Genomic DNA, 21453 nt, shown 5'->3' on the forward strand with positions numbered 1-21453 from the left:
CTCATGGCAAGTTACCCCCATTTTTTAATTTATTATGGCAGCACCCTGCCTTCAGAGAAACAGCAGTAAGGGATGGTCTGGCCCTAGGCTGCAAATTACCTCGAGCATTTTCACATTATGATTAGCAGTCCCTGGTCTAAATTATCTAACTGTGCCTTTTGGCTTCAAACTACTCACCCAGGAACAAAGAACTTTCCTTCCATCCAGGACAAGAGCAATGCACAATTGGAAAATCAGAGACAGAAAAAGGGAGGAGGAATGAGATTAAAAGAGCAGCAACCAGGGGCATAGCTGCTAGAGGAAGAGTGAAGAACACAGGGAAGCAAACCGGAGGTAAATCATGCTTTGTGTCTATCCCTATGAAGTAATAATAACCATAACCTCCAAAAACTGAAGTTTGGTTTGAAACACTTAGAAAGGAAGGAAAGCACAGCTTGTTAAGTCTTGTACTCTGCTGATTTTCCCTATCACACACTGCTGCAACCCTGATCACACTTTTTTTTTTTTTTTTTTGCTATTTATGACCTGCTGGATCAGCTCCACCGGCAGGTGGAGGCTGCGAGCTTGGCAGAGGAGGATGGCACTAAGAGGCCGGAGGCTGCCCCCAAAAAACCACAGCTCTGCAGGGCAGAGTTTGCTGCTCCAGATCAATTTCCCAGCACTGTCCCATGGAAAGTGGAATGGAATCTGCCTCGGAAAGCTTTGGTGGCCACTCCCACCCCGAGCCCCAGGGATCCAGGGCTCGACGGCAATTAATGGCAAATTCCCCTTTTGCCAAATATGACTCATCTCCATTGAAAGAAGGAAAAAAAGAAGTTGTCTCCAAAACATAGGCAAGGGTGAGGTTTCTGGGGAGAGGGGGTATTTTCTGTTTTTTTTTTTTTTTTTTTTTTTTAATAGAACAAACCAACCCAACCAAAAAGAGAAAAGAAAAAAGAAACCCAAACAACCCAAAATTCAAGCAACTCCCCCAGTCTTTTACTTACTCCATGCTCACTCACTGCAGGAGCTTTGTTGTCACTTCCCTCTTCACCTCGGGCTTTCTGATCTTTGCTTCCAAGGAGGGTTTATCAAAACCACTATATTGTTGTGTCAGAATAATTGACAGATGTCAGTCTCGTTTAAAAAAGTGGGCAAAGACATTTACTTCATCCTGCCTGCTGCAAGGGAGGGGTTCCCTGCCTTCCCCTGGTAACACGTGTTGAGTAAGGAAGAATTGTTCTAAAGCAGATGCTGGACCTCCAGCTGCTCTAACTGCCAAGGCAAACAGAAGAGCTTGAGCAGCAACTGAGGGAAAGCTCATAAATCTCAGGCAGTGAGACTGCCGGCTACAGCACACCGTGTGGAGATCCACCCTGTGCATGGAAGTGGAAGAGCCCTGCCTAATGCAGAATGAGCCAACCAGTCCAGGAATCACTTAGAAATTCAGTGCAAAAATCCAAAGGAAAGCTTCTTCTATCATTACTTGTACAGCTCTAATCTTGGCCTGCTTCAGTGCATTTGAACTATTCATTCACTTGTCAGCAGATGCTAGTTAAAACAAGGTCTTCAGATCATCTATCTTGATCCCTCCCTGAGTGTGTCCAGCTTAAAGCGACCTTTACTAAATACTGTGCCATTCACTGGAACAATTATTTTATAAAGGCTCAATTTAGAGAAATAAGTGACCCATGGGTCAACACCCCCAAAGGAAACACTCTTAATACATTTTTGAGAAAGTATCAGGTTCTCTCCTTTATAGGTCAACAAGTTTATTATCACCTTCCTTATCACACCAACAGAATGGGAATGTCCCACAGCACGGCTGCAGCCACGGCTTCCACACCACGTTGGACACAGAGAGCTGCTCTGGCACTGGAGTCAGTGTCCTGCGATGCTCCTCTATGGCTCTGCCAATCTTCCTTATGACAGTGTCAAAGAGGGGCTCCGTGTCAGCCGAGAGAGGTTTGGCTTCAGAAGGGTCTTGCGAGAGCTCAAACAGCAATGGAGGCTCATGATGGGTCACTCCTTCCCCAAAGCATGGGCAAAATCCTCTGTCATAACAAGCCCCTGCTCCAGGAGGACTGAAAATGGGAGTCATGAAATGAGCCTTCCAAACAGCTCCAGCTGACAGGAGAGAAAGAAAGAATCACAGAAGGCTGGTTATAACAATGTCAGTTATCACAAGGAAGAATGAGTGTTTTTCTAGAGTTCATTTCAGGATGCACTTCAGTTCTACATTTATTAGTTAATGCAGTAGTTTCTCCTGGTTCTGTACAACACAGGCAATGCCAGTAAGTTCTTTCCCACATTACACCCAAAGTACTTGGACAGATGGAATCCCAGAAAAAGAATATGTTAGAACAATGTGCCCTCTTGTAGACTGAACATAATTCTTTGGGAAGAAGCTATGTACTCACTGTCCTTCTGGTGCCAGCGCACGGCGTGTAAGTGAACGCCACAGTAATGGAACAGGAACTCGTGCTCCGAGTGCGCCACCGCTCCTCGCAGTAAAGGCAGCAGATCCCTCCCGTCGATCACCCTAGCACGAAAAACACACCACAGGGCTGAGGTGAGCTGGACAGGACTGTGCTTCCTCTGCACACCTCTCGCTGGAACTGGCAGCTCTGGACAAGAAAGGGGATTGCAGAATATGGCAGGTAGGGGCTGAATCTCAAAAGTAGAGAAGAGATGACTGTGCTTGTAGAAATTGATGTGTCTAAAAAAGCATCAGGACTGAAAAAGAAAACATCAAACTCTTAGAATGTGTTTCCAAGCTAGATTTTCCATTGTTTTGGGAAAGAAGGAGGAATAAAGATGTGTTTGTACCTGTCCTGAGGCACTTCCCCTCCAGCCAAATGAACTACTGTAGGATAAATATCCATAAGGCTTGTAGGTTCATCAGTAACTGTGCCTGCAGGTAACACTCCTGGCCATCTAAATATCCCTGGGACGCGGATTCCTCCTTCCCAGCCTCCCATAGATTTTCCACCTTTCATTAAATAAAAAGGAAACATTTTTTAAAAAAGTTTGCTTTAAAATGAAGAGAATTTTTGCACAAATTTTATTGTATTATCATGTTACCTTGATGAGCCTTCTTTACACTTCTGTTTTTCCCACTAAGCTCCTATTGAGCATCAGTGAAAGAGTGTTCAGTAGACCAGACCCCAACAATCTGAGAATTCATGCTTACAAAGGACACCTGCCCAGGTTAGAATTTACTACATTGTTACATGCCTAATTAGAATGAAACATATTTGCTTCTTGGTAATAAACCAGTGTTATTCATTGAGTGTATCATCCTACTTAAGCTTTAGGGATGTCCCAAGTTCTTTACTAGTTGTTGCTGGGATGTCACTGTCCCTAACAGCACTTACCTTTGTATATTCCATTCCAGCCACCCAACTGCCTTTCACCTTCTTGCCTTTCCAGCCATCCACCATGATCAGAGGCAAAGTAAACTAGTGTAGTTTCTTTCAAGCCTTCCTTGTCAATAGCATCTAGAACCTGGCCTGTAAACACAAGAATATGTGTATATTAAAAAGCAAAAATATCCCTCATATTACATAAATTTTAACCTCTGACTTGTAAACATTTACCAGTGCAATTTCTTACCTCCGTAAGGTTGCTCATTGTTTAATATTTTTAAGATTGATATTTGTAGTTATGATTTCATTGTCTCTAAAAGCACAGAAAAATTGTGATGTGTTGTAACCACTTTATTATCAGTATTTTAACAGGGAGTGCAAGTACCACAGTCACAGACAAGAAGCCTGTATTGTCAAGGGCAAAAAAAATACCATGTAAAAATTTGGAAAGAAATTATGATCTAAAAATTAGTGTCTGCATCAGTGGTGGCTATTATGAAAAATATGGAAAAAACATAAAGCTACCCTTATTTTATATTGTCTAGACCACAGTTAGGATTTGCATTACATTACTGCATGGATATAATATGCATTAATAATGAAGTGCTTTTAAATTTAAAAGTAATTCTTGAGCTGTTTTTGACATCCTTAATTATATTTGCTATATGTAAATGTTTGAGAGGTTTGAAACCAAATTCTTCCTGTATGTGTACCTGACTTTTCTCTCTTTTGCAAATGTGGATGCTTTTTGTCCTTTATGAGTGAATGATAAATAATTCTTCTTCTCCTCCAGAAAAACAGGCTGAAAAATAACATGAATCTTATTGTGGGGGGCACACCAGATAACACTGGTGAACATTTCTGTATTTATGATCATGGCTGAAAAATATGAGCTCCTTGACAGGAGCTAAGGGGACATGGTTAAAACTGGTAAACACTTGACCAAAAAAAAAAAAAAAAAAGAGTGAACATTTGGCCCAAGACTGAAGAAAGTAAAAAACCGACACTATAAATCAACAGTGCTCACACAAGATTGACAGATGTTCATTAAATGCTTATGATTTTTTTGTACATGCTTTTAATCATCTTCCTTGTTCTTCTAATTAAAACTTTTTATTTAGACGTATTTGAAAGTTGGAGACATTGTTATATGCTGTGTTCACTTACCCACCATCCAGTCCATCTCCTCTACATTGTCTCCATATAAACCATGTCTGCTCCTCCCAAGAAACTTCTCTGTGGTGAGGAGAGGGGTGTGGGAATGCAGAAAGGAAAGAAAGAGGAGGAATGGCTTGTGCTTATTTCTACAAAACATAAATCAACACTGTGTTATTAGGGAGGAAGGTTCTCAATGCAGATCAGTTGTAGTGAAAAATGGTATTATTTTTGTATAGATATTTCAACAATCCCTTTAGAAACACCTTACTTTGTAAGATACTATAACCCAGTGATTAGGATCCCATAGAATAATTTTGGGTCTATATAAAATATCATTTTTCTACCCTGAATCATAGATAGAAAACTTCCAGAAGATCCACTTTCTGCTATTGCAAAGCAACACTGTGCTACTGAAGTGAAGGCAGCAGTTCATCCCCTGCCAGCTGTTGCCCACTTATCAGTCCATATGATAAGGCTACATCACGGCTCTGCTTCTCCTTCCCTGGCCCACACACACATTTCTGACATCACCTGCTATTCCTTAAAGTTGCAATGTTGCTCTCATTTATAGGTATACATATTTCTTAAATATAGCCTAGAAATATTCAATACAACCCGTGGAAGTTGGGAAGTATTATCAGCTTTAGTGAAGCTAGGAATAAGGGGCGTCCTTAAGCAGTAGCTTTTTTTTTGCCTTTTTAATTACATTATATACCTACTGATATTATTTAAAATTAATAAAAATAACAGTACTTATAATCCTACATAATACTGTAAAAATTATAAAAACTTATGAAGACATGGAACAGGAAAGTGCTCTTTACAATTTGGAAAATGTGCAAGAACCAGAAAATTTGTGGTCACTTCACCTTTCAATAAATGAAATGGACTCTCTCAAGATAAGGGAGGTAGTTCTCTCTGTCACCATTGGCTGCTCAGTAATTCCATGGTTTCTCATCATAATGCAGTTCCAGTACCGTACAAATCCATAACTCGAGAACCAGGATATGAAGAACAGGAGACTGAACCCAGCAAGCCAGGTCAGTGTTTTCCAGTGGACTGAAATCAAGCCGGTCAGTCTCCCAAGGACAGCAGTGAGTGTAATGAGGCCAATCATTTCAGTGGAAAGCCAGAGTTTCCTTCTAAAGGCTCTGTCCATCTCTGGTGTTTCTGTTGGCTGACAGTCACTTATTAGTGTAAAAGGCATCCCATAGAAATAGTCAAATCCATGTTTTAAAGGGTGATGGCAATGGTCATTGCGGGATTCACAGTTAACACCTTGATGCCACTTCCCTGAAAATAGAGATTATTAAAATATAAAGAGATAATATTTTAAAAGAATGGATTTTTCCTTACACAAAACTTTTCTAAAGAAGTTGCTGGTTGTTTTCTGCTTGTGATAATTGCTTCATCCTACACAGAAATATACCAAGTATGTAGTTATATAATGGGATTGACTAAAGTAAACCTCTACAATTTAAACATTTTCAACACATTTATTGGTGCTCATATATACATTTATTGTATATATATTCACGCCCTATAGCTTTGATCAAACATTAAAAAAAAAAAAAAAAAGCATATAAAGGCAACTAGAAATTGAGAAAAAATCCAAACTGAGCAAAAATGCATGGCCCTCCTAGAGACCTTTCAAGTATCAAATAGAAGGAAGTTGTCCTTTTGTAAGCATAGGGGAAAATAACCTTCTTTTGTTGTCCCTTTACCTTCAAAGTGCTATGCAATCTTGTTCCTGGGAGGTTTTGAAGTGCTTGATGTCAGGACTATGTGTTGGTCCCAGATTGATAGGGGGTGATATGGATAGAGTGGTTAAACTAGCAGCTCATCTAACTGTTTGCCAGACAAACCATTGGATCCAGAAAAACTTGAGTTCAGGATTTCTCATGAAGCTGTACATTTGTAACTTTGATGATCATTATATCTCCACATACTGACTGAGAATAAAAGACTTTGTTTTATAAATATTTTTGCCATTTATTTGGATTTAATCAAATTTTTAAAAGTTAAAGCCTACTTCTTTTAAATACTTAAGTCTTCATTTATCAGAAGGAATATCACTTGACCTTTTGGAACACAATTTGTTCTTCATTATGAACATACCAACTACTTTCATGAATGGCACATCAAAACCATGCTTTTGCTTCCCCTCCAGCTTATTCAAACAACCTGGTTAGGCACTTATGTGTTCATATAGTAAGTTGGCTCGTTTGGTTCAAACACTGAGGTTTGAGAATGTCTGAATTGAGTGAACAAAATCTACCACTCATCAGAGGCTTAATGGCATTTTTTTGCTGATCTTGGATGTCAGAGCATAATGGACATTAAGAGCTTTACTAGAAAACTAATTTGAAACTAATTCTTATTGCAGAGAGAGGAACTGTGCACTTCCAGGATGATGTTATCCTCAAGAAATTGTTCAGTATGTTATCAGTACATATAATAGCAGCCAGCCCTGAGTGGGTTTCAATAGAATTGCAGTGCATTACAATAGGAGCAGAAAAACTGCCCCAGAGGAGAAAAATTGCTGCTTCTCAGCTGTAAATATAAATAATGAAAGTTCTAGCATAGGTGGATGAATAGCTTTCAGCTAGAATCTCTACTCAGTTTACCTCCTGACATATTTAGAGCCAGCTGTAGAATGAAACAGATTTGTAATCAATACATAAATGCATTGGTCATAAATGCAGGTGCAGCTAAAGTATTCTTGGAATTCAGATGTTCTCCAAGACCTAAATCTCCAGCTGAGGTTGATAAAGGTTTCTGACATGCTAGAAAATAATCAAATCTCCAGAAGCTAAACTAAGTGTATAATTAAGATAAATTAATCTCTGAGGGCATTACTTATACAGCATTGGTTTTCTGACTACAAAGACCCTTCAAAGCATTTCCCAACAAAAAAAATCTCATTATCACCTCAGGCTGCAGGTTATTAATAGGATTTAACTTTGCAATTAAACTGGGTGTGCTCAGGGCAAAACAATCACAAACAATTCAAGTGAGACTACTTAGTGCTCATTCAGCTGTGGTGGCATGGGTAGATGTTGTGTTAAGATTTTTTGCTTCATGACTTGAATGTAAAATTCTTGTGGTATTCTGTGTGTCACCTATCACTGGTGCTTTCCATCATCCCCCATGGTGCAATTAACCAGGATCTGTCAATCCAGTTAATCTAAGTGATGCTTTTGGCATTTGTGGTGTGATTTTAGCTGAGATGCCCACAGGGAAAATGCCTCCCCATTTTGCTTCTGGGAGGCAAGCTGTACGACTCCGCTGAAGGGCAATTCCCTGGGGAGAGTGGAGACAAATCTGATTGTTTTGCTAGTGATAACATGCTGAAACCAAGATGAAGCATGCACAGTCTGTTTGATAAGCTGATTTAAACAACTAAAATAATATCACTATAAAACTAACAGGAGATGGAGCTTCAGTAATGTAGAATTTGAATTGCTTGGAAGGCTTCTTTTAGTTTTGTCTAGTATGGTTTAGATTTATTCTGTTGAATGAATACAAATCTATTTCTGCAGGAAGTTTTATTAATAAATTCAGTTGGTTTGTGCAGCTAATATTTTTATGTGCCACATACAGATTTTGCATTTTGACATTTTATATGCTCAGTTGAGGTAGGGAAAATAGCTGAAAAATCAGCCAGGAATGTTTGTGCTTTATCAGCCTGTGGAACTGTGTGACACATCTAAGATAAATAATTATTTGGAATAAGATCATGACCAAAAGTTACAACTGTACTAAAAAATAGCACTATAAAATATAAAGTAAAATGAAATTCAAATTGATGCTGAGGAAGACAGTGTTTTTGGGCTGTATTGAAATCTTGGTGAACTACAGTGGCATGCTGTGACTGAAGAAAAAATAATTGCTTTATTTCTGTTTCTGAAAGGTCCAATTTTGTGACACTATTAACTGTCTCTAATGTTTTAAGCAGCAGCTGTTCCCTTTTGTATGACTCTGCTCTGAACTGTGTAAAACATCATAATGCATATTTAAATGACACTCATATTTTTACTTTTTAAAATGAAATTGTATTAATAATAAGTATCTTATACCTGGTATAATAATATTCAGGAATTAATAACATTTTCTGTTATGTATTTTAACAACCACAGCTGTGCTTGAAAGTGGATCAATGGTAAAAATTGTCCTCCTTTTCATATGCTTGTTCTTTTAAGAGAGGTACTTTTTGGTCAGAGTTTCTTTTTATGTACAATTCTTAATCAGGAAATAAAAATATTACAACCAAAGTACAAACAGTTACTAACTAAAACAAATGGTTTGAGTGAAATGTGCAGGTGAAACACCTTCAAGAACACCTTTAGGAGAGGAGTGCTCCCATACCTATCAGTCCTGTGCTGTAGCCTTGGTGCTGCAGTATTTTGGCAAAAGTGGTTTCATTTGCAGGAAGCCCTCCTGAGCCGGCATTCCAAAAAATGACACGGTAATCGTTTATAGCATCCATTCCTAAAAACGCAATTAAAACCAATCTGAGTCAGTACAAAGGGTTGAGTACTTTTATCCAACATACTTTCTTGTTTCCTGATTTCACTGCAATGGTAGTGTTAAACATTTGCCCTAATGCTGTTTGTTTGGGAAAATTAATCTAAGACCCTGGACAAGATTAAGAAAGAGTTAAGACTCACTATAGTACCTATTCTTTCATCTTTGTATCAAATATTGAGACTTTTTTTTCTTTAATTTCATTTCATTTGGAATGACATATTTGTATAGGAGATTTTATGTCACAGTGGCTGTATGAAATGTCACCTAGGCTGTATGAAATGAATTTCCTTAGTGTGAATGTGAGGGCAGGGAGGAGTGCAAGGAGACTTCAGCCCCCTGTCAGTCTCAGACTCCAGCTCACTGAGGGCTGCCATGGAGCTCAGGGTTTCCTTGCCCAGTGGCCTGGCTGGTATCTGATCTCTGAGCTCCACAGAGTAGCTACCTTCTCTTCACCTGCAGGTTTACACCCTACCATTTAATATTTTATTCTGGCATAACTCCATCATACAGCGCTAGGTAAAGTTCAATCTGTCATTGTAGCACTGAACATCTCTGGCCCTGTTGTTACAGTGGGAAAGGGTCTGTACAAACCTGTGTGTGTTTTCAAACTACCAATCTCAGTGGGAGCTGTCATAATGAAAGTAGGATGACACATCAGCTTCAAAATGCCTCAGGAATGAAGGCTCCAAAGATAATTTGCAATAGAACAAGCATTTGAGGGTTGCTGTTAGAAACATGTAGAGCTGTTTGTTTTTCATACCTCTTCATCTCAGGGATGCAATTTGACAGGATAGTGTTTTTTCTTCAAAAACACAATTGGGAAAAATAATATTGCTGTCAAGCTGTTATCTCCTAGGACAAATTAATTTTGACAGATACATAAAGAAGCTTTTCCATGAATGACTCGTTCTGCACCTTGACTGAAGGGAATGGACACACATCTGCACAGGCTACTCTGCTCCCTGCAGGGCTGACCTGCTTCTGACATCTTATGAAGAGTCATCTATGACAGAAATTAATTTAACTAGTGTTAAATTTTGTAAGTATGTTGTTACTATTCTTCATGTTTTGTGTAATGGCTTTTTTGAATGTAAAAGTTTGCTCTAATTCCATTCTGGCTGCAATCTGTACAACAGAGCTTCAAAACGTAACCAAAATTGTGCGTTGGGGGAAACCGAGATGCTCTGCAGAGCTGGTTCTTCTCTGCTTTGCTTCGCCCCAGACCTGTTCACAAATACCCTACAAATACAGAAGCCACCTCAAAGGTGCATAGCCTATCTGATACCTCGTGTGTCTCAGTGAGGATGGAGTGTCTGTGACACCCCTCTGCACAACCTCATTTCTTCTGTGCCCACTGTATGACACTGTTCTCTCCAGCAACAGAGCAATGTTTAAAGGGTGTGTGGCTTTGCAAGGCAAACCTGATCGGAGGGGATATCTGCCAGTGAGGAAAGCTGCTCTGCTGGGGGTGCACAGCGGGGCTGCAGCAATGTGTTGGGTCAGCTTCACTCCTTCCTTTGCCAGGCGATCAATGTTGGGGGTCCTAAAAAAGCAACCAATGCCACCAGATATCATCCAGAGAGCCTTTCAAGGGAATAAGAAATTATATACTTATCTTTATTTTCAGAAGTTTGCTGTATTTGAAGATGGCCAGGAAATATTTTTGTAATTTATTTAAATTTTCTCATGTGATGTGGAAATATTTCTCTTTTTCTTTCTTCCTTAAGAATCAGTATCTGGATTAACTTCAAGACAACCTTTTTTATTTTTTTTTTCCATGTCCTATGAAGAGTCTTGCAGAAATCATAGAATTGTAGAATGGTTTGGGCTGGAAGGGACCTTAAAGATCACAAAGTTCCAACCCCCCTGTCATGGGCAGGAACACTTTCTACTAGATGAGGTTGCTCAGAGCCCCATCCAACCTGGCTTTGAACACTTTTGAGGATGGGGCATCCACAGCTTCTCTGGACAACGTGTTCCAGTCAAGCACAACAGTGCTTGACTAGACAAGATGCTACATGACTTACAGTACTGATAAGGAAGCTAACAAGGTACTTCTCATGAAATTTGTAGCAAGGGAAAAGGAGAAAAAAGGAAAGAAATCCTACATGTTTTCACACTGTAGTGGCAATCTCTCACAACAACATGAATTAAGCCACACTTCAGTAAGTAGGTGAGAAGAGGGTATTTTGCAAGCAAACTGGCAACCAACAAAAACAAGCTTGCCTAGCAAGCTAGTTACAGACAAGGAAATATCTTACATTTCAGAATACAATATCCCTCTCTTCGAATTCAAGGTGTGCCTACTTCTATTTTAAATTATACTGAGCTTCAGTTTTACAATTTTGTTTTTGCAATTATCAATTCAATAGTGTTCACAAGAAGGCAAAACCTTTAGCAGGATTTTGAAAGATCGTGGATGTTTTGTTGCTTTGTACTTGTACTGTTATGGATTCCTCCCTCAAAGACATGCTGCCAGGAAACAACATCTGCAACATTTCTTATTCTCTACAGCCTTTTGCCAGAGGTGCAGTCTGGGGTAACTTGGCAAAGCCATTGCTGTGGTTCTACCCTTCAGCACAACTGCCATCTCAGTCAGCTGATAAATATTCCTCCTCAAAGGAGCACTAGGTCTGCTTCCCAAACTGCTGTTTCAAAACCCTGCAGTTCTTTGCATTGCAGAGAACCAGTTGCTAAGAGAGCCCAGATACTTAGTCACCTGGTTAGTATGCCCTGAATGCAAAAAGAAAATCCATGCCTTGGGCATGATGTTATGGAGGCCTGGCTTTGCAGAGCCCTATGATCACCAGCTGCCTGTCAGAAACTTGCTGACTGAAGCCTTTCAGAGTAAGATTCCAAGATGCTTTGCTGGATGATGGGAGGGATTGTAGCAAATTTTGTTTTGTTCAAACATGTTACAAGCCAGCAGGCAATACTGTGGCACAATTTTCAAAGAGAAGGCAAATTCTATGTCTTTGAAGCTGAAAAGATAAATATTTCCCAGTAACATTGCTCATTGCAGTCATTTAACTGTATTTTGAGGTGAGACTGGGAAAGAATGGTAACATAGAATTAAAATGAGGTAATGAGGCCTGTGTATTGGAAGAGGGGACAATATTTCTATCTTTGGGTATAACTGTTCTTAAGTGTTAGGCAATTAAGGAATCCACAAGAATGATTGTCATATTACCACAGTAAACAGTGTCACACAGCAGAGCTGGCCCTGGGAATGCCCTCCAGGCTAAGAGATAATGCTGGGGAGAGAGTTTCAGGTTTACATTAAATATCACACCAGCTCTGTTCACCCTTAGGGTCAGTTTCCTTACCTGATAGTATCATTCCCATAGCAACCTACATCCCCTATGCCGAGATCATCAGCCAGCAACAGGACAAAGTTTGGCTGTGTGATGGTGGAAGGCTGTGTGAATGGTGCTTGCAGAAGCAGACCAAAAATCAGGGGTGTAACCAAGGGTGACCTGAAACACAGAAGAGGGAGAGAAGCCAGTGACCTGGCCATTCATCACTCCCCCTACACGTGGCCAGAGACCCTCTGATCTGAGCTTGGCTGCAGACCAGACCACTCTGTCCAGACACAGAGGGTGTGCTAAGTGTTTATCATTTACCCAAATTGAGGTAATGAAGAGGAAAATGTCAGGACCATAACTTTAAAATCTCCTTTCCTGATTCCTTCCAAGTTCCCTGTGAGCAGTCTCATGTGGGAATTTACATGCAGCAGATGGCATACAAGTGATTTTGCTTCATGACTTTGGATGTTTATAAAGGGTTGTTTTGGGAAGCTGAGAATGGATCAACTTCCTCTGACATTGTTTTTGCTTGGATTGGGATCTTTGGGTTGTGAAAAAGTTAATAACAAGAAAAACAAACAAAAATCACATTGTGAGATAAGCAATGCTACTCTTTTATAACACCGTATTACATCATTATTAAGCTTCACTCACTTTAGATCTAAGTATGATACAACAGTAACTCATGATATTTTTCTTACCAATGAGATATTAGTTGCCACATAATTTCTGTATTTGGAGTGTTCAAATCCTGCAAAACCAAGAGTACTCTGTCATAGTTACGTCTTCCTAGTAGCAACTGCAATAAAAATAGATTAAAAGCTTACTCAAAGCCTGTTAAAGTTCTGTTTTATTTATTTCAGTGTACCTCACATCAGACCTACATGAAGAAGAGTAAAGGGATTAATGTTATTTTTATTGCTAGCTCTTCCCTTATTAGAGGGATTTTTCTTTTTGAGTAAAGAAGTTTATGTCCAAATAGCAAAATAATTCCATTTTCTTACATGAATCATCCATATAAAAAATACTTACTGTTCAGAAAGGAAAAAATAGTGCTTTAGAATCTAGTCCTCATTATGATTTACATTTCTATAACCATAGACAGTAGCAGCATTGTGCTTTTTCACATAATGTGCTAAGTTTCTTTTCAGGCTTGTAAGAGGAATTTTTAGTTGTAGAAATTCTAGTCATCTTTTTCCAACAATTATAATTTCTTGGAAGAATTCATGACCTCTTGTTGCTTAACTCTGAGAATGAAGAGGTTTCTCTCAGGCTTTTCCTTCCACTGTCAGAACAGTGAGATAAACTATTTGAAGACTTTGAAGTAGGGGCTGAGTGAACTTCATTCTAAAGCTTTAAAATAGACTTTGAAATTTATCCCATACCTGGCTCAACTGCCCCAAGCAACTCAATTTTATGAATTATGTTTGTTTCCTATTTATTTTGTTTTCCAGAAATGATGTACTAAGCAGTTTAGTTCATATTCATAGTTCTTGCATTTTATCCATCAATATTACAAGCTTCAGTGGGAAAAATTAAATTTCTGTGCTTAGAAAACTGGCATCCAAACACTTGCTTACAAGCACCAGAGCTGAGGCAGCATTGCTATCTAGAGATACTCAGTTTCCTGCATGTGAGTTTGTGCCTTTGCTGCAGCCTAAGCAGTTATAGGAAAAGTACAAGAGAACACCTCAGCCATCTCTAACATTTACATCCTCCAAACAGTTGAAGTAAAAAGGAAGCTGGAAATAATCAGATTGAATTTTGCAGTTGGTTGTTACACAGTAGAGAAACACTGATTTAAAGCACAGCCTGGAGCTCGATGCTGAGCTTCCCCAGAAGTTGCTTGTAAAACAAAGGCAATATACAGAAAACAGTTATTGATTTATTATGCTGACTGGTATTATCCCTGTCAAGCCATTTCCTCAGTGAAAGGTGATGGGAGTCCAGGCAGAGAAATCGCAAGCAAACATTCCCCTCTGCTATCCGAACTGAATTTGGCTTAGAGCAAAACTCCTTCCTCCCTCTCCCGTTGCTAATCCCTCCCCTAAAGTAATTTAGTTTTTGTCCCTTTCTTCATCTATTTTAATAATCCTGGGGGGAACAGCTTGCATACCTTTCATATTTCATCAATTGTTTTCCTGTGTTGAATCAAATTTTACAATCAGTCTTTACCTTTCTAACAAAATATTTACCAGATACTAAAATATCACAAGAGGAAATACTCATTGTTTTATACATACTCATACACACTTTTCTTGAAAACAGCACTCATTTGTGGAATCAGATTGCCAACACTCAGTGAAAAGTCACACAGTTAATACCACTTAATTCAGTACTGTTCAGTCTGTGAAAATTTCTTTTAAAAATTCCTATTTTGTAGACTTGAAAAGATGAAAACAAACCCAGACTTGTAAACACATAGCCTGCAGCTCTCACTTTGCACATAGCCTTGTATGAGAATAATGTTGTTCTAAAGGGAAAAGTATTTTAAAAACTTTCTTGAGATATTTTTATCTACAGAAGGAAAAAAAATCCAAACAGCCATTAACATTTTCCTGTGTATTTCCCAATAGTAAGGGAGGAATACAGTACCTGGTCAAGTTGTGTTCAAAGCAGGCAGCTGATAGACTGGTGACTTAAAATGATTCCAAATTTTTTCAGCGCTACTGCGCAGTGTTTCTGAAGGCAGTCCTGAAATGTGCCCTAGCTGCACGTCCCACAGCTCACCACAGGAAAAGCATGTTATGCCAGAGCTTCCAAGCAGCTGGATGTTCTGGCTTCTCATGGAGGCTCAAGCTGCCCTTCCCCCTGCTGTTTGCACAACTCTGACATTTACACAGGGCACGAGGGTCGGGCTGGGGAACGCCACAGATGCAGCTAAAATGCTTCCTGCCTAACCACCAGTCTCTCAAGGAATGGGAATGATCTCCTTCAAGTCTGAGACATTCCCCTGAAAGCTACTATAAATAACAGTTCCCAATAAAGCTCCCCTCACTCCCACCAAGGAAAAGAGAAAATCACTGTACTTATTGGAGCAGCAGTTCTTTGTTGAAAAAATAGAAATTGAGCTAATTTATTCACTTTATGGCCACCCTGAGTGCCTGCTGCATTGAGGTGGTTGTCTCTGCACATGCTGGGACAAATAGTTCTAGGGTGGAGAGGAAATGCTGGTAAGAGGCTTGAATTTTTGTTTTCAGAAAATGAGTCATTCAGCTTCATTTCTGAGTACTGCCTGTTTCCTAGCAATTGCTCAAAGGGACAAATTAAGGTTACATGATGGGTAATGCTTACTTTCTTGATTTTTTCTTGTGTGAGTCCTCTTGTACTGAGTGTTTTGGGACAGCATGAGACATTACCCAACAGCAATCTTGCTTTACTAACAGTTTCCTGCATTTTTGTATCTTATAAGAGAAGGGAGATGTTGTGGTGAGTTGGTGATATCAATTGCAATGCTCAGGCTGGATTGCTAGTGGACTACCTCTGAGGCAAGTTAGAGCTCCATAGGTGATCCCTTCCCTATTCCCTCCCACCACAGCATTTACATGCTGGAGTGCTCTCTAGTTCCCATTCCCCTCAATGGGCCCTTAGCACTTCAAGGATTCATTAAGGTCTACAGCATTTCTTGTTGTCTGATGCCCTCTACTGCTGCATATTTTCTAAAAAGAAACACCTTCTGAGTCACTTCTGGTTTTTCTGCCCAGGTTACAATCAATCCCTGCAGGGCCCTGCTGACTGAGCGAGCTCCTTTTGCAGCAGGGGCCATCTCCACAGCTCTCATATCCTTGTTGTGTTTTTCCCAGGACTTCTTGCAAATTCTATAGAGTTTGTAACAGAGAACCACAAACTATAACTGCTATGTTATTTACTAAATTTAGAACACAGCAGAAAATTGAATGCATGTCTGCAGTTACACCACAGGAACATGCCTTTGCTGTCTTTTACACAGCCCTCTTCAAACACAGAGAGATCCAGACCAGTTTGCTGCTCTAAGCAGCACTTGTTGAAGTCTGGCTGCTGGGAATTGCCACGGGGCACACCTATGGTGTTATGAAGTTAAAGGAAGAGAGGCTGTGCTTGTGGTCTAAAAATTTTCAGAGCGACAACTTGTGCCCATTTTGGTGTTTGATCTTTGAAGGAGGGAAAGGTGAATGCCCTCTCACTTGAAGATGACATTTTTAAAAGGTCTAGGCAAAGCTCATTCTGTTCCCAACCAATGCACTGAATTTGCACTAACCAATTTGCTGTGGAGAAATCTTTAAAAAGTCTGTGTTTTTTCAGAAGGTGGAATGAACGTCGAATTTTGCAGAAGCCTTGCATACTCCTGTCCTTTTCCCTTGTTTTCTTTACTGAGTACTGGAAAACTTTACAACGTTTTCTTTACTGAGTTCTGACACTTTAATAGTGACACTATTAAAGTGCTTTAACATCTAAGAGCTGAAGTGGGGTTTTATGTAGGATATGATGATTAATGGGCTCCCTCTAGCGACTGCTACCTTCTGTGCTTCAGAGCACAGTGCTTCAGAGCACAGTGGTTCCATACTCACCTTTCTAAAAGTCATTGAACAATGATGATGTGATGTTATTTCTTGGAACTCTGATTTACACTAAGTCTTCAAGGCTTGGATGCCCAGGAGCAATTGCAGAGCCTTACCTCTTGTTCTGGAGCAGGCAATACAAGTTTGCAACACCAGGAAGGAGCCTGGTTCATGTATTCCAGGGCTGCTCTGACACGTGAGCCAAACTGCAGGAGGTGGGGGTGAGTGGGATAGGTGCTTCAAAAATGCTCTCCTGGTCTGAGGTAAAGCAGTAATTCAGATGCCCCGATTCCTGTCCAAGGCTCAACTTATCCCATAGCTGGTGAGTAATGCAACTAGTATATTTAGAAGGCTGTATTGCAATTAATTGTCTACATGGTTTCCAATAGGAGACATAATCCAGTGCTGTTTCCTCCTGCACCACAGAATAGGTTATCACCTGCGTTTCGCTACCAAAAATTAACTGTTCACATCTAAGCCTGCCCTCCAGACTCTATGATCAATAGTGAAAGACAGTCACATTGAGGGCAGCCCAGCTGTCCTCTAATATTATTCTAGGCTAAGATGAAACATCCTTTGAAGGTTCAAAGTCCATCTTTAATGCCTGTACAGAGAGAATTTCTATGGCTCTATATTCAAGCTAGATTGGAATTGGTTAAAGTGATACCAAACCCTACTGTTAGTCATTCTATTAAGAGACCAAACAAATCAATACTACAATTTAAAAAAAAAAAAAAAAAAAAAAAAAAAAAAAAAAAAAGCTATTTTTATTACAACATTTCTAATAATGTTCTGAAAGGTGATTTTTCATTTTTTAAGTTTAAGGAAAACCATCTGATATGAATTAAACAATCCTACTATTTGAACAATGGAGATGCCTTTAATTTAACTTCTAAAACCTGTATACTTCTTATTCTCTGGGGATTTAAGCTGTTAAAAGTGAAGTATTTAGTTATATTTTCAACTGTAATGAGAAAAAGCATAACCTAAAATTCCAGAAGAGTAGAATGTTAGCATTTGGAGGAAGATATACTCTGTATTGCATTCTTGATGTGAATTTCTCAAGACATCCTACTTCAAGGCATAAAAAGGCAGTGACACATGTATGTTAGCATACATGATGAGATCAAGGGGATCCCAAAAAACTCCATGTGAGTATTTTGAGAAACCTCACTGTTTTTTTTTCTGCAGCACCCATGAGGCCTCATCTCGAATCCTCTGTTCAGTTTTGGGCCCCTCACAACAAGACATCGAGGTGTTGGACCATGACCAGAGGAGGGCAGCAATGCTGGTGGTGGATCTGGAGCAAAGTCTGATGAGAAGCAGCTAAGGAGCTTGGGATGTTTAGTCTGAAGAAAAGGAGGCTCAGGGAAGACCTCATTGCTCTTTACAACTACCTGATAGGAGGCTGTAGCAAGGCAAGAGGACTTGGTCTTCTCCCAGGTATCAAGCTGGGAGAGAAATCAGAGAAAATGTTGAAAATGCTTCATGTTGTGCCAGGGAAGGTTTAAATTATATATTAGGAAAAATTTATTCTTTGCAAGAGTTGTCAAGCATTGGAGCAGTCTGCCCAGGGAAATGGTTGGGTCACCACCCCTGGAGGTATTTAAAAGACATGTAGATGTGACACCTGGGGACATGGATTAATGGTGGACTTGACAGGCTGGGTTAATGGTTAGACTCAGATGATCTTAGAGGTCTCTTCCAGCCTAAATAATCATGTGATTCTCTGCCCGAGTGAGAATGTGTGAGTTCCAATATAAACAAAATAATGAAAATAGTTACGGTGAAAAGGTTTTCTGGAATTTACATGAAACAGATGTTGCTGGGAAACATTTTTTATTTGATGTTTTACTATCCAAAGACAAGGAGATCAGTTTTGGGAGAAACAAAGTCCATCACAAATGCGACCTACTTAGGAAATCATGTTTCCCAGTGATAAAAAAATATGTGTCTACTACCAGATATGAGTTGTTTCTCATCTACATAGTGTAAACATTCTCTCTTAATTTCTTCTCTATTAGCCACTCATAGCTGTACCAATACAAGCATTTAGAGATTGACAGATTTGTAAATTTCCTTGAAATGAGCATTTTTCTGAATTTTACTTTGGTTGAATGAATAAATCGTAGGAAAGTTTTTTATTATAATGTTTAAAGATAAAGCAACTTGTACCAAAAGTATCTTAACCCCTCACCACCTGCAACTGAGAGAGGTTCAGAATCACCCCAGCAAAGTGCCAGGACAGACACAGGTGGGCACAGCAGAGTGAGGTTCACAGCAGTCAGCAGTAAACATTAAGCTTTCTCATCACCATTACCCTGAATTTGGGAACTATCAAACAGGATTTTGGCATTTATCTGTATTATTGGTTTTGGAATTCAAGTAAGACTAAATTTCACCTTTGCAACCTCTGTCCTCACATGCACAGCTAAATCTTTCCTTCAGCTGTGAGAGACTGTCTTGCGCTCACCCTGCAGAGCAGGAGTGATGAGAGAGGAGACCTGAGGCACACATTTGATTCAGCTCCCAGGCTCAGGACAGTGCCCTACTTCTTCAACAAGTGCACTAACCACCAGGCTATTATCTGAAATCAGGTCAGGACACCACTTCCTTCTCTTGTGGGCCAGGTTTTGGAATGAAACTGTGTCATGCTCTGAGCTTTCATCAGTAGGAGTGACTAGCCTGTGAATGTCAAAGAGGTTTCAGCTTGAGATAAGCACTGACTCCCTTCTGAGGGGAACTGAGGGCCCCATATGTCAACTGGACCCATCCTGAAGTGATGGGTCAAGTCCAGCCTCTCACCCACCACCACTCTGAAGTCCTTTTCAGCCAAGCTGCTCTTGATCTGTTTATCCCCTTAAATGCCAAGTTACAAATCATGCCATGAAGACTATCCTCTTTCGTTTGTTTTTATATGCCATTATCTGCTTATTCTCATTATAGATAGCTACTTTGTGTGAGGTGTTAACTTGAGTGTCTTTTAGTCACAGAGAAAAAAAAAGGTAATTTTCAGTATGATTCACCTCAGCCATGAATCATTTACATGAGTAAAAGTCAAACTGACACAGAAATGCCTGTTTCTCCCCAGGAGCTAAGGTCAGGTACCAGATAGTTACCTCAAAACATGGAGGCCTCCTCATGGCAGATGCCGCTATCTTCATTAAGTCAGAATAACATTTTCCTGAGTGTTTAAAGAAAGTGAATGTGTTCTTCTATATTCATAACCATTAGGGTAAGAAAATTGAGCAATAAGGCACTCTTTAGCCATAACAGTGTGTAATGTTGCCATTCTGCCTGGCTCTTCTGCGCAAACCAGATGTTTGTGCATCCCAAGGGATCAGTTTTAGTACAATTCCTTTGTGAAGAGAAATAATGAATAAGCAATCACCACCTCCAAATAAGCAAGTATTTGAGCAGACTTAAACAACATATAAGCTCTAAAGCTGTGAATTAGAGAGTAGGATCAATGATGGGGTTTGCATTATTCCCAATTTAACAGAAAAGAGATTTTCAGCTAAAATGAAAGGTGTATTAGAAACTAATGAAAATGTGAAGATAGCTACAGGCACTCAAGTAATGCCTTCAAAGAGGTAAGATACCTATGGCAATACAAGGACTTCTTTTTCTTCTTGCCTCTATGATATTAAATCAAAGTGAGGAAATTAATTTAATAGAAAATTTCTCAAAATATTGGTTTCTAAATTACAGAAAAAATATTCTTTCCACCCTTGTTTTTCAACCTGGTTGGCAAGAAAAAACAAAACAAAGCATTTGGCTGTTCAGAGGTTGGAGAAAGATCCATTCATGGTCGGAAATTGTGGATAAATAAATTATAATTTCTCATACCAGGCTGATCTTACATATACATTGAGAGTGTGTAGACTCAGATATGTGAATAGAGGGAAGAGAGAATAAACAACAAGATGGGCCTAATCTAATTAGAATAGTGACCAAAATTCTTAAAATGTTTGTGTGTATTGGTTTGATTCTTGGGGCTGTCCTGAGTAGGTCCAGGAGCTGGATTTTGATGATCCTTGTAAGTCAATTCCAACTCAGGATATTCTATGATTCCATAATTATTCACAGAACTAACTCAAAATTAATCATACAATCTGGCAGAAAAGCTTACTTCATTGGCACTGGTGTTTCAGAAGCTTTTTGTTTCTTTTTCTCTTTTCCTTTCTGCTTTTCTCATTTTGTTTTTCTCATTTCCCATTTGCAGTGTCAGAAGTGATACGCCGGGTTTAAAAGGGAGAGGAATTTTCCTTAGCAGCTTGTTCTGCGCGGAGATGGAAGCGATGGGAGCCGTGGCTCAATGAGCGCACTGCTGCCCTCCAGTGGGGACAGACCGGCCGTACCGACGGTCTGCACGAGACTCCAGCTCCCTCGGAGTGGTGATGGTGATGATGATGACTGTGCGAGGTTATCCAACAAAAACTAACGATGGAGACAATAAAATTATCTGCTTCCCTCCTCCTCCCGCCTTTTTTTTATTTTTTTTTTTTTTTTTGCATGTTCTGAGTATAGTAGTGATAAATGCAAGAGAGTACAGAGATAAATAAAGCTGGACAA

General features: G+C 39.6%; 1 protein-coding gene across 4 annotated transcripts; it reads right to left on the minus strand.

The window, feature by feature from the left end:
- Window positions 1–1728: 1728 nt before the first annotated feature.
- Window positions 1729–15115, minus strand: LOC128784716 (arylsulfatase D-like). 4 transcript variants are annotated; one of them, XM_053936551.1, is made up of 11 exons: window positions 14936–15115; window positions 13042–13091; window positions 12362–12511; window positions 10457–10578; window positions 8874–8996; window positions 5375–5798; window positions 4515–4651; window positions 3357–3491; window positions 2809–2971; window positions 2400–2521; window positions 1729–2106 (listed from the first exon to the last, which is right to left on the minus strand). In XM_053936551.1, exons 2-11 carry the CDS (start codon window positions 13062–13064, stop codon window positions 1736–1738), a joined length of 1770 nt encoding a protein of 589 aa, XP_053792526.1. In that variant the 5' UTR covers window positions 13065–13091; window positions 14936–15115; the 3' UTR covers window positions 1729–1735. The 4 variants fall into 4 exon arrangements, with proteins under 4 accessions (XP_053792526.1, XP_053792525.1, XP_053792528.1 ...); XM_053936550.1 differs by having other exon boundaries at window positions 13042–13139; XM_053936553.1 differs by lacking the exon at window positions 12362–12511 and having other exon boundaries at window positions 13042–13139.
- Window positions 15116–21453: the final 6338 nt, after the last annotated feature.

Source organism: Vidua chalybeata, chromosome 2, assembly GCF_026979565.1.
Source record: "Vidua chalybeata isolate OUT-0048 chromosome 2, bVidCha1 merged haplotype, whole genome shotgun sequence".
NCBI lineage: Eukaryota > Metazoa > Chordata > Aves > Passeriformes > Viduidae > Vidua > Vidua chalybeata.